This window comes from Megascapheus bottae, chromosome 18, assembly GCF_031878675.1.
Source record: "Megascapheus bottae isolate mThoBot1 chromosome 18, mThoBot2.hap1, whole genome shotgun sequence".
Lineage (NCBI taxonomy): Eukaryota > Metazoa > Chordata > Mammalia > Rodentia > Geomyidae > Megascapheus > Megascapheus bottae.
In genome coordinates this window covers 9221044-9234196 of record NC_143526.1, presented here as the reverse complement: position 1 = coordinate 9234196, position 13153 = coordinate 9221044, and the positions used below count along the sequence as shown (strand labels likewise).

The window sequence follows — 13153 nt, the reverse complement described above, 5'->3', positions numbered from 1 at the left end:
GCATCAGACCTATGGTTCTGTTGAGGACGGAGGGACAAGTGGAATGGACGATCTTAGCTAACCAAGATCATGTCATCAGAGGTGATGAGATTTTATGAATGTATAAAGAGAAAGAAAATCCAAAGAATTACTTTCTCCCCTGAAACTAAGTTTGGAGAGGATTTGACTGGGAAGATGTGGAGAATAAAGGGACTGGTTCACTTCGAGGTAGACTTCAGTTGGTGAAACTAATATATCAACTCCATGCTTTATTTAAAATTAAGCAAAACCAGGGGTTCTGTGTTTATTTTTATTTATTTATTCATTTTCTTTCTTTCTTTATTTTTTGTGGGTCATAGGGCTTGAACTGGGTCTGGGTGCTGTCTCTGAGCTCTTCAGCTCAAGGTTACTGCCCTACCCCAGGGTCTGGGCATTGCCCCAGAGCTCTTCAGCTGAGGCTAATACCCTGCCCTCAAGCCAAGCCCCAGTTCCCATTTTCTGAAGGTTAATTGGAGATAAGAGTCTCAGGTCCTTTTGTACCTAAGCTGGCTTTGAACCTTGATCCTTAGATCTCAGCCTCCTGAGTAGCTAGGATTATAGGAGTTTGCCACCATGCCCAGCTTGGTTCTGTGTTTATTGAAGTATTGCCAAATCAACGAAGAGAAGAGGCTCAGATATACATATGTACAGCTACTTAGACTCAAAGAATTCTAATTAAGAAGCATTTGAGGAAGAAGGAAAGATAGTGAGTGAAATCATCACACAAGTACAACCCTTTACATCTGAATTGTGAACCCACATGATCAGTTTATAGGAGGTTGGTAGAGACTCTTAAAACTTACCTTGGATTTTCTTCTCTCTTGGTTCTGAGCTGCCAGCCGCCTCTGTGTGTTACAAAACCGAAGAAAGTAAGCAGTAAAAAGATGAGAAAGAGGGAGAGGTAAAGAGAGAGACACACACACACACACACAGAGAAAGAGAGAGAGAGAGAGAGAGAGAGAGAGAGAGAGAGAGAGAGAGAGAGAGAGAGAGAGAGAGAGAGACAGAAGCAGGTCACCATTTATAGCAGAGAAATCTATACTGACAGCTGTCTGAAACTTTTAATGCCTTATTAGATACTTGGAACCTATTAACTTCTAATTCTTTCTCCTTACAGCAAACATAGTAGTGGAGAAAAGCTTGCTTTAAGCAGTTCACTGTGAAATGACTAGCCTTATAGTATAAACCATTGGTTTACAAAATAAGTTGATGCATTTATAGTTTAGTTCATAGAAAATATTAATACAGCCTGTTTGCTAGTTCAGTTTGTATTCCCTCAATCTAGTCTTTCTTTAGAAAACTATAGCATAGTCGATCAGGATCTTTCCTCTTTTCCTTCATCCTGTCTGGTGCTCTCTTTAGCTGGGCTTTCTTCACCTTAGGTTTGTGAGATAATAAGATTTAAACCTCAGCTTGCTGTGAATGTCAGCAGAGCTCATGCCTTTGACATTACATAGCTGTGAGTTGAGAATGCATCTTTTTATGCTCTAGCAAGTCCATTTATAAGATTCAGATAGCCTAATGCTAGCTCTGATGAACACAGACAACACCAACTGGGCTAGAAATCCATAGGGGCAGGCTGTGGGAAAATTTGGCAATTAACGATATTCCATAGATACTATTGATTTCAAAATGCATTCTATACTGTGGTTCAGCCTGGGAAAGGCTGGGGAATATTAGTCTCGAGAGATTTCATAATCATGATTTTCAGTACTTGAATTCCTACAGCAGCCACAAACTCTCCAAATGTTCTAGAATTAAAGGAAGCCGCATGCAGTGGATTGACAGCCAGGGTCTCTGCAGGCTTACCTGTAGTTCCAGCTTCTCCTCTTCATCCAGACTTTCTGATTTTACTATGCCATTCTCTGGAGCAGCGTCTTGCTCTGTTCTTCCTTCCTCTACCATAGCCTGGTTCAGGTCTCCTTGCTCAGACATTCTCCCAGATGTAACTTAAAGTAACAAGGTTTTATGCCCTAGAAGGTTGCAGTATCAGGAAATAAAATCAATGCAGGTGAAGTATTTATTGGTATTCTTGAGACATCTCATTTCTCTGAGAGCATTCACATTGAAATGAGCAGCACAGGCATTCTACCAGCTTTACATAGCAAGGAGAACTGAGCACGCTGAGATGAGACATAGAGGCAGGTGCGGTTTCCCATCTACTTCCCAGGCAAACACGCACGCACACTTGTGAATACACCTTCTATCATAATGGCCCGGCAAACCTTCCTGGAGCTATATAACTGCCAGTGCCCACGTCCCACTGCAAAGTAGAACACGAAAATGAGACTATATTTCTAACTCTTGAACAAATGTCTCTCAAATTCTGAGTCAAGACCTAGTACTGATTGTCTGTAGCATCTCCAAGATGACTCAAAAATTATTTTTAAGTTTCCAACGTAGAAACACTCCCTGAGGTCCAGGGAATAGAGCATACTTTACAAGGGTCAGAACTCCACTGAAGAGGTAATAATTCAGTTATAAATTTGGCATCTAATTTTGGCAGTAAACTATCCAGGGTCAACATTTTCAGGCTTCAGACTGACAGCTGCATTATTAAAAGCCTAAGCCAGGCTCCTGTCAGCTGTCTGGGCTGCAGACTCCTGTGGAAGCAAGCCTTCAGCTCTGATGAAGCCATCCTACTGCACTCTGCCACTCCAAGCCAATAACAGACTGCTATGCGAACTGCAAATGGCCCTTCAGTGTGAAAGCCTGTTCTTTTTTCCTCCTTACCACCAAAATCCCTTGATGCCTATTCACTTTCTGATGTGCTGTTAAATGAGTACCAGTAAGAATTTGGCTTTTATTTCCTCCTTGGTTCTTATGCTATATGAAAGAGGAAGGAAGGGGGGAAGGAAAAAGAAGGAAGGAAGGAAGGAAGGGAGGGAGGAAGGAAGGAAGGGAGGAAGGAAGAAAGGAAGGAAGGAAGGAAGGAAGGAAGGAAGGAAGGAAGGAAGGAAGGAAGGAAAGAAGGAAGGAACGAAGAAGGAAAGAAGGAAGGAAGAAAGGAAGGGAGAAAGGGAGGAAAAAGAAGGGAAAGGAAAGCTGAAGGGAACTAGAGTGAAGGAGAGAGACACAGAGAGGGAGAGAGGAGAGGGACTATAGCTTAGAGAGAAAATTCTTTAACATACTCAATTAATGACTTCCACATATGTTACAATGGCAATTATTATTGGACAAATCAATGTTTTATATGCCTCTCTGCGAGTATTTAATTGCAATTTACCATTTATCTCTTCTTTTTGAATGGAAATAAGAAGCATGAGAAAAATCTACACCACATCAATTTTTATTGGTAATTCACTAAAATCTACCATGACAGAGCAGATGTTATATAATGATCTCTTTGAAATATACAGGCTCATTTGGCAAAGGATTGTGGGAATGTAAAAAGAAAAAGTTTCCCTAAAGAACAGTAGCTCAAATCTGTAAGTGAGCAGTGTTTTTCAGTTCCGGGAGGTTTGAAGATCCAGTTCATCTGGATAGATCTCTCATATTTCAGTGGCACTCATTGTGTGTGGTGAACAAAATAAAAGTTCTATTCCCCAAAGAGACACAGCTTGGTTTTCCGTGTATTGGGTAAGGGGAGGACAAAAGGTTTCTATTGTCCTCACTCATATTTGTTTAGATCATTTCAGAGGAAAAAAAACAGATTTGAAATGGAATGCAATAACCAATTTTCCAAACTATAAGCCAGCCAAGCCCCTGATGTATGGCAGTTCTATTCAGTGAGCTAGTCTAGGCAAATCAGCACAATCGTGTCAGAAAGAAGAAAACACGGACGAAGTGGCAGCCACACAAGACCTTTACCTTTCCCGTGGAGTTCGTGTGGTGGGTCTTGGCGACTTACTAAGCAGCTTCTGTGGCTCCTCGCTGGAAAAATCCACACAAGTGTTCCCAGACAACTGGTATCCCATATCCCCATTAACAGCTCAGAATACCCATCGCCATGCCGTGCCTTTACACTGTGTGACGCATCATCGTCAACCTGGAAAACACATGAAAAGTAAATAATAATCATTGCAACATTCATGGCAGGGCGAAGCACAAGATAAATAAGACAGGGTTTCTAACACTAATGACCGGCTTCCAGTAAATCACGTTCGCGGCTTGAACCAGCTCCACCTGTCTCCGGCTGCTTGCTTTTTCTCTAATGAAGGCTGCAGCCTGCTGTTCAAGTCAGAGCGGCACCCACGCAAGGAGCTAAAATTAACAATTGCATTATGCACCGAAGATTACTCACTTCAATTTTAACCTTTTTTAGTGAAATCTCGCACTTTGTATTAAAAAAAATACATAAGCTTGTGTGTTTGCTTCAGTGAGAGGCAAGATCACCTCCGAGGTGGAGGAGAAAAACATGACCCTTTTTTTAAAAAAAAAATATTTTTTAAACCAAAATTTTTGTCTAAATTATAGATTAATATATATATTAATTCTGTTTCGGTGACAACTTTCTTTATGAGATTTGCCTTATAGTATATTCAAAGACTTTGATTTAATGAAGTGTTATCCATAAATATTTTTTAAAGATACGAAAAAAAGAGAAAACTTTTGTAATGGCTTAGCTAAGGAAGTGTTGTTTCCACTCCACATAGAGTTCGGGAAGAAATTGCTAATATTCTCAGTGCATGATGAACACCATCTATCTACACCCCTCCCTTCTCAACAGCATCGCTCTGCCAGCTGGGTATTCTGTTTGACAGCAAAGAATCCCTGTCATAGGGGTGCAACAGATTTGCTAGCTCCAAGCCTCTTGAAAACAATCCATGCTATAATGTGCACTTGCTTTATTTCTCGCAACTCCTACAAGAGCAGTGGCAACGACAGCTTGAATGCAAACACAGAGACGGGCTCCTAATAACGTTTGCCAACATGAGGCTGCAATCCCCTGCCTTTTCATTTAGTGTTTCTGGGTGTGTACTCCCCCAGCTCACACACCTCTTCCTGAGCCATTCGTGCCGTGAGCATATTGGCTGCATTTCAGTTATTTGGTCGAAAGTTTGGAAACCCACGTTTAATTAAGCATGGCTGGTTCCTTACAGTTTTCTTTTTCTTGTGGGTGAAACAATGTCTTTGGTTACAAAGCCATTTGCTGTGGAGGAAAATGATGGTGGAAAACATGATCCTTTCTACAGTCAATAATTTCTCCATCCCGAATTAGGAGAGATTTTTTTTTGCTCTAAACTCTCCCCATTGGTTGTTAGAAATCATACAGCTCTGAAGCAGATATGCATCGGGAATAAGATGGATGACGAATCCACGTAATTTTTTTTATTTATTCATTCATTCATTTGTGCCAGTCCTGAGCTCAGGGCCTGAGCCCTATCCTTGGACTTTCTCATGGCTAGAGCTCTACCTCTTGAGCCTCAACACTACTACTTCTGGCTTTTGTCTATGTAGGTAGTACTGAAGAATCAAACCCGGCTCTTCGTGCATGTGTGGCAAGCACTCTACACTAGGCTAAACTCCCGGCCCGAATCCATGTAATTTTAATTCCTCAGTTTCAACCAGTTTTCACAGGGCCACTGACACCCAGTACTAAATAGAAGCCATCATTACTTAAGATTAGTGTCAGCTCACAAGCTCATTATTGAGTTTGTCTGAGAGAAAGGTTAGATAAAACTATCAAGTGTTTGGGGGATTCAGTATTTCTTTCCTCTCATTGAACAAGGTGATCAAAAATAATTGCAACCCCATTAGTGTCACCCCTTTTTTTTGCTGTTCAAGTTCATGGTTGGGACATTGATTCTGGCAGGTGAGAGGCAATGGAGCTTCCAGTCCAAGTCTTCCTTAGGACATTATCCTAGCATCAGTAGGAGGATGCAAGAATAATTCTTCCCATGAAGAAAGAACAAACTGGCACTCACGTAACTAGCTCAAAGTGCTAACAGCCTGGATATATGTGTGTGCATAATTACCAGGACACGTTTGGAAATAGCATCAAGCTTTAAAGTCAGCAAGGTATTATTCTTGCCTGCCTGAATCATAAAGTCATCATCCAGCAAGATAAAAGAGAATATGGGCATATGGGAGTGAGCAGAAAGGAACATATGGATCACAAATATTTTAGTAACTGATTAAAATTGTTCTCTTTGCAAAGAGAGCGTTGCCAGGAATCCAGCCTTCCCCTAGCAATCTCCACTGCCGTTGTTCAGGCTCAATTTCTTCTAAGTTCTCTCGTTTTCACACATATAAAAATTAAAATAAAAATGCAGACCATAGTCAAGAAGTGTTTTTTCCTGTATCATTTTGTTAAAAAGTTATTTTACTGAATTTTAATTTTCATAGTTGGAAGAAGGGAGCATGAAAACTTACTATAGGGTTTTTACTGGGAAATGTTATTTAACCACTTATTTTATAATGTCATTATTCAAAAATTCCATTAATGATTTCTAAAAGAAGCCATGGGAAATTGATTAGTGATACTATCAGCTTTTGGAGTAAAGAAAATGGAAGAGATAATTGTTATTTACTTTTATATTTATGCTTTCTAGCTTGCTTTGGAGCTGAAAACAATACCAATTAGAACTTGGGGGATGGATTGGCAGAGATGAATGGATCTTGAAAATAATGATGTTAACTAAAGTAAGTCAAGCCTGGAGAGAGAAAGGACTCATGTTCTCTCTCATATAGGGAAGCTATAATTAATTTATAAATGTACAAGTAAACACAAAGTTTTACACAAGTGTGCACAAATACATTAGCAGAAGTATGGTATTACTGAGGAGAATTCCATTGGTATTACTCCTCTGAAACAAACTCATAATCCAAAATAAAATGAATACCAGGAACTGGCATTTGAAAAGTGTTTGGGAAGTCCAGGGGAAAAGGGTAAATGAATGGTTAGAGGAAGGGACAAGAAAATGGAATCATAATAACCAATGCATAGTCTATGAAACTAAAAAAATGAAGGAGAGGAGGTGAGTTGGGATAGAGGGATGGAAGAGAATGTTGACATTGATCAAGATGCATTGCACTTATACACTGATTTGTTGAATAGTAATGATATTGATCAAGATGTGTTGCACTTATACATTGATTTGTGTGTGTGTTACATACACTGATCAGTGTGCTACCAGCCAGGCAAGTCAAGACCTAGATTTGATTAAAATTCCAACAGTGATATAATACTTAAAACATCTAAGCAGAAATTAAAGTTGAAAACATCCAAGTAGAAATTAAAGTCGAATTCTGTTTTCTTTATGGGAGTCACTGTATCTGTCATTTTCTTCACAATTTCTATACTAAAAATCAGCACAGAAATGCTTAGTCTTGTCATACCTAAATCAGTCTAAATATGTAAGGATAAAACTATACACCCCAAATTTACTCATCTGGACAATTAAAATGTTTCCTCTCTATTCACATTATATGGCTGGTGACAGCTCTACAGAGATAAACCTCTTGTATACTACAATGACAACACTAATTGGTTAATTTTCCACTTAAGACTGCCAGATCACATAAATTAAACTGCAACCCTTTTGTACAACAGTTATTCTCCTGATGTTCTACCAATATTTTTAATATGTAAGGTTATATTTAAAGAGAGTAAAAAGAAATTGGAATGTGATCCCTACAGAAACCAGAACAACAACAGCATGAATAGTACTATAGACCAGAAGGTCAACCAATTCTAAAAGTTTTCCAGTGACCAAAAAAAAAAAAAGTCATCAAAGAAACACTTTCACATAAACTTAATTTTTCAAAGAAAGTCTTATTCTCCGATACATGGGCAAGAGACATTCAACCATGAATTTCACATTTTAATTTTGGAATCTGAAAATGTCTAAGTATTTGGAATTTGAAAATGTAAAAAAAAAAATACATCTAGGAGAACTCACCATCTAAGTAAGAAAATGGACTCCGGAGGCTGAGATCTAAGGATCAAGGTAAAGCCAGCCCAGGCAGAGAAGTCCCTCTTATCTCCAATTAAATGCCAGAAAACCAGAATGAGTGCTGTGGCTTTATGCAAAATAGAGCCAAAGGATAGAACCTAGGCCCCAAGTTCAAACCCCATAACCAAAAAAAAGAAAGAAGGAAAGGGATTTCAGGATTGTGATTTTAGGGAACTGGAGTGCTTTATATAAATATTAGCTTAGTTTAAGAACCAAGCAGTTTAAAAACAAACAATTTAAATGAAGAATTTCTCCTGTATCCTTCTTTCTTTCTTTTCTATTTTGTTTTGCCTGTCATGTGGCTTGAACTCGAGCTTAGGTGCTATCCTTGAAGCTCTTTTTTATTTATTGTAATGTATAGAGGGGTTACAGTTACATTCACCAGATAGTAGATGCATTACTTCTCACACATTGATACCTTCTCATGTTTTTTCCCCTACTTCCCTCCCCGCCCCTCCCAATCATCTTGTTTTCCCCCCTTCCCTTTCCTATTTCAAATAATCAAACACACACATACAGACACACAGACACAGACACAGACACAGACACAGACACAGACACACACACACACACACACACACACACACACACACACACACACATTATACCAGGTAACACAGTCAGATATAGTAACAATATGAGATTAACCAAAGGGCAACAAAAGAGAAGAAAAATAACATAGTACACCTTGAAGCTCTTTTGCTCTAGGCGAATGCTCTGCATTGAGTGTTAATTGGAAATAAGAGTTTTCACAGAAACCTTTCTGTCTGGCCTGGCTTCAAAACCATGATTCTCGGGATCTCAGCTTCCTGAGTAGATAGGATTACATGCATAAGCCACTGGCACCAGGCTAAATTTCTCTTTTGTTTCTGCACACTATCAGAAAATAACCTATATGCACGTTTATCAGAATCCTAACAATGACAAGAATGAATACCAAAACTTCAGATGTAAGAATATTTCTGTAATGATTTGAATGACTTCTGCACTACAGGAGGTCCCGTGTCAAGAAAAGCATCTAAAGAAAAGTGCTTCCTTTTTATTCCTTAAATCTTTCTAATGAGTCCTTACCAAGTCTCGACTATGTACTGATGTTCTACATTATTTTATTATTCAGGTCAACCCAATTTCCTTTGAAATGATTTTCTTTCTTCCTGAATATTATATGAATATAAATAAATAACTCAGAAAGCACACCAAAGCATCTAAGTCAGGAAATGATAATACAAGGGAAGAAATTGATATTCTCTTCTATAAAACTTCCTCTGACATGTTGATGACACATACATGGATAGATTATAGCTATGTATGTAATCTGCCCCTGCTAGTACTTGGCATGCATAGATATTATAATAAATTGTATCCTCATTATCTGTTGGCAATATTTTGCCTGTCTTGAGGTTGGTATTTGTTTGACTAAATGAATGTTGTATTTAGTCCAAGGAGTTTCAAATGGCCTCAGTCTCCATAATCAAAGCCATCTGATCAGGACTTTATTTCTAGCACCACGGTGTCAAGAATTAAGGTTGATCCACACATGCAGAAGTGTCATTAACTCCAACCAGTTGTAGCCTTTCAAAAAAATGTGCAAGTACAAAGAACTAAAGATGTAAACCTAGTCTATCTAACATTCAGTCCAATGATGCAGCTAAATCTATCACCATTAGTGGGCAGGGTCAAGAACAGATATGTTGACTGAGGGTGGAAGCAGGTTTGTTGATCTCTTTTCAACAAATGCCTTTTTATTCCTCTGTTTTCCTTCCTTCCTTCCTTCCTTCCTTCCTTCCTTCCTTCCTTCCTTCCTTCCTTCTTTCCTTCTTTCCTTCCTTCCTGCTTTCCTTCTTTCTTGCTTTCTTCCTTCCTTCCTGTCATAGGGCTTGAACTCAGGGCATGGGCACTGTCCCTGAACTCTTTTGCTCAAAGCTAGCTCTCTACCACTTTGAGCCACAACTCTACTTCTGGTTTTCTGGTGGTTAATTGGAGATAAGAGTTGCACAGTCTTTCCTGTCCAGGCTAGCTTCCAATCAGGAGCTTTTACATATCAGCCTCCTGAGTAGTTAGGATTACATGCATAAGCCACTGGTGTCTTGCTAATAAATATCAGTTTTAATGCTCCTAAAAGAATTTACCTAATCTAAGCAATGGATTCACAGATTGCAAGAGACATCTACCCATTGTGGACCGCTATCTTCTTCCCTATAACCAGCAAACGCTAAAGAGAAACTGAATGAATGTATCTTCAGGTGATGGATGGATATAGTCTAGTCCCTGTCTTTATATTACAGTTTTATGGAAGCCTCTATCCATTATGTTCAGTCTTTTTAAGAGTCCTAATGTCCATATAGTATGGACATTAGAATGTCCTAAGATTGTCTGCTGGCTCTGTGCCCCGTTTCTGTCATCCACATCCAAAGCACATCGTTCTCTTCTTTCAGAGACATGACTACCTGATTCAAAGATAAGTATGCTCCATTTTTGTGTTTTGTTTTGTTCTGTTTGGAAGCAAGATACTGTGTGTGTGTGTGTGTGTGTGTGTGTGTGTGTGTGTGTGTGTGTGTGTGTGTGTGTGTATGCCAGTCCTGGGGCCTGAACATTGAACACATGGCCTACACACAGTCCCTGAGGTTTTTATTTGCTCAAATCTATAACTACTACCACTTCAGGCACAGTTCCACTTCTGGCTTTCTGGTGGTTAATGAAAGATACAAATCTCAATAACTTTCTCCACTGGCTTCAAAGCATAATCTTCAAATCTCAGCTACCTGAGTAGCTAGGATTACAAGCATGAGCCACTTCAAACTGGCAAGATTTTTTAAAACATTCAACAACTAATTAGATTATATGCTGGTATTATGTCACGTTCATATTCAAGTTTTTCTCCCTGATCTCATATTCCAGGATCTCATACTTCAGCAGCACCCTCATTTGAAGTCAGATTTCATTCAATACCTTTTCAAATACTGGAGTCTTGTGGATAATAGTAGGTAACTTTGCTAAACCAGTCGTCTATATTTTTGCCAGTCCTGACTTGAACTCAGGGCCTGAGAACCGTCCTTAGACTGTCTTAAGGCTAGAGCTCCACCACTTGAGCCACAACACTAAGGAATTGAACCCCAGTCTTCACGAATGCTAGGCAAGCACCCTACCACTATGCCAAACTCCGTCCCTAAACCAGAAATCTTAAATAATGAAATCTAGGATTCCCAGGGTAACCTGAGTATTCCTCTCAGTATCACTGTCCTGTATTTGCGTGTAATGATTTTGAAATTGCAAAATTAAAAGACAATGAGCCTCTTGTTTGGTTCCCACATACCAGAACTTCTGCTTCCTCTAAATTGAACCCAATATAATATTTCTTTAAAAATCCCTTTTTGTCTGCCTGTCAAGCAAACAACCCATTATTCATTTTAAGTTATTCGTGCTGGAAATATCTTGCGATGGAACAAAAACTTAACACAGCATTCGTGTTTTCTATCCTAGTTTAAGTGGCTCAAAGTATAAAATTCATCATTACATCATGGTAATAAAAGATATTTTACAGGGGAGAAGAAATACTAATTTTAAAAAATAATTGGCATATTTGACATGACTCCTTTCTCTTTCATTCCTACAAGAATCTCTCTCTTTTTTTAAAGAAAAATACTTGTCACTGTTAAACAATGAAAATTAAGTACTGTGACGCAGTTACAAGTACAGAAATGGGAACTAAATGTTTGAGTTATTAGAGCCTTTCTCAGAGAAAAGAAGAAAGGAAGAGACACTCCCAAAAAGTGAACAGAAAAACAAAGAAATATTCAACTGTTAACAGAGTCTGATTTTTTGCACTAGGCAGAAAGGTCATGTTATTGGTGTAGAGAAAACTATGACATCTCCTTTACATGTGGTCTTTGTTTTCCTGTATATATATTTAGTAACTGGGATTATGAAGGAATACTTCAGGCCTTAGGGGCAAATGGATCACTAGTTAAATTAATGGTAAGGAATGAATACAAAAGTTCAATCCCGGGGCCGGGAGTTTTCCCTAGTGGTTAAAGTGCTTGCCTAGCATGCATGAAGACCCGGGTTCGATTCCTCGGTACCACATACATAGAAAAAAGCTGGAAGTGGTGCTGAGGCTCAAGTGGTAGAGCTCTAGCCTTGTGTAAGTCCAACGACAGTGCTCAGGTCCTGAGCTCAAGCCCAAGACTGGCAAAAAAAAAAAGTTCAATCCCTTACCTGTGATATCATCTCCCTTCTCTTCTGCAAAAAATAATCGGCATGTTTCCCCAAGAACAAAGGAATGTGAGTATTCTTCCTCCAACTCAAGAGACACTAAGTGATTCTGAATGACCTGCAGTTTTAGGAGCTATGACTGACTGAGTTGTACTGTATCCCATTCTGGGACTTGAGTAGACACACTGAAAAGGCTTTTGCATTTTATACAGTGAGTTCTACGCTATGCCATTGCATTAACATGTTGGAGGAGGCTCTTTCTAACAAATTCAGCACCCATATCAAGAAAGCAACAGCTGCCTTTTATTGAGCACTTACTACATGGGTAATGGAGAGTGTTTTACATGGTTATTATGTTTTATCCTCACATCAACTGCATCTATTTAGTTAGCTTCCTGTGTGAAAGACAGAAAATTGTCTGCCTGCCTGCCTGCCTGCCTGTCTGCCTCGTGCCTTTGGTATTAAGTCATCTGGCTCATGTCTCTTCTATCACTGGATCCTTTGATAAGGTAGATGAGTCAGTTTTAGCAAAGTTCAAAATTTTGACCAAGTAGTAAAAAAAAAAAACAAAAAAACCTCTGTCATCCCACTATTATATAAGTCACACAATTAGGAAGATTTTGCCCTACTTGGTACATCATGATGTTAATTCTAATACTGAGAGCAGTATCTGTCATAGAGTACGATGTGCTGAGCTCAGTGAATAAAAGAGGACTTTTGGTTCTACTTGGTGTCTAGTCAGCAGTGCCTGGGTGATTTTACTATTTCTGTTTCCTCCACTTAACCAAGGCATCTGACCGTTGAGAGACCTATTAGCCAATGCAATGAACATTTACGTTTCCCAGTAACCATAAGCAATCTTCACAGGGTTCCAAAAGAACTATGGTCTGGGATGCTGGGCCTGGACATTTAAAGAGTGCTCCAGCAGATTTTACGGACACTGTTTATGTCTTTTATGGTCTGTGGAATGTTCGCTGCAGAAGAAGAGGTTGTCCTTAAAGTCGAGGGAGCTATGACACAAGTCA

At 39.1% G+C, this 13153-nt stretch overlaps 1 protein-coding gene across 9 annotated transcripts in view; it reads right to left on the bottom strand.

Moving 5' to 3' along the window:
• Arpp21 (cAMP regulated phosphoprotein 21) overlaps positions 1–13153 on the bottom strand; it is a 161746-nt gene that overhangs the window by 110766 nt on the left and 37827 nt on the right. For 4 of the 9 annotated variants that reach the window (XM_090351869.1, XM_090351875.1, XM_090351876.1 and 1 more), the window contains exons 1-4: positions 4093–4174; positions 3829–4006; positions 1828–1991; positions 822–863 (exon numbers count right to left, since the gene is read on the bottom strand). In XM_090351869.1, coding sequence (XP_090207995.1) covers positions 822–863; positions 1828–1953 — 168 coding nt within the window. In that variant the 5' untranslated portion in view covers positions 1954–1991; positions 3829–4006; positions 4093–4174. Of the gene's footprint in view, positions 1–821; positions 864–1827; positions 1992–3828; positions 4007–4092; positions 4175–4261; positions 4348–13153 lie in introns of those variants that run through there. The other 5 variants (XM_090351871.1, XM_090351874.1, XM_090351873.1 and 2 more) reach the window with 3 other exon arrangements.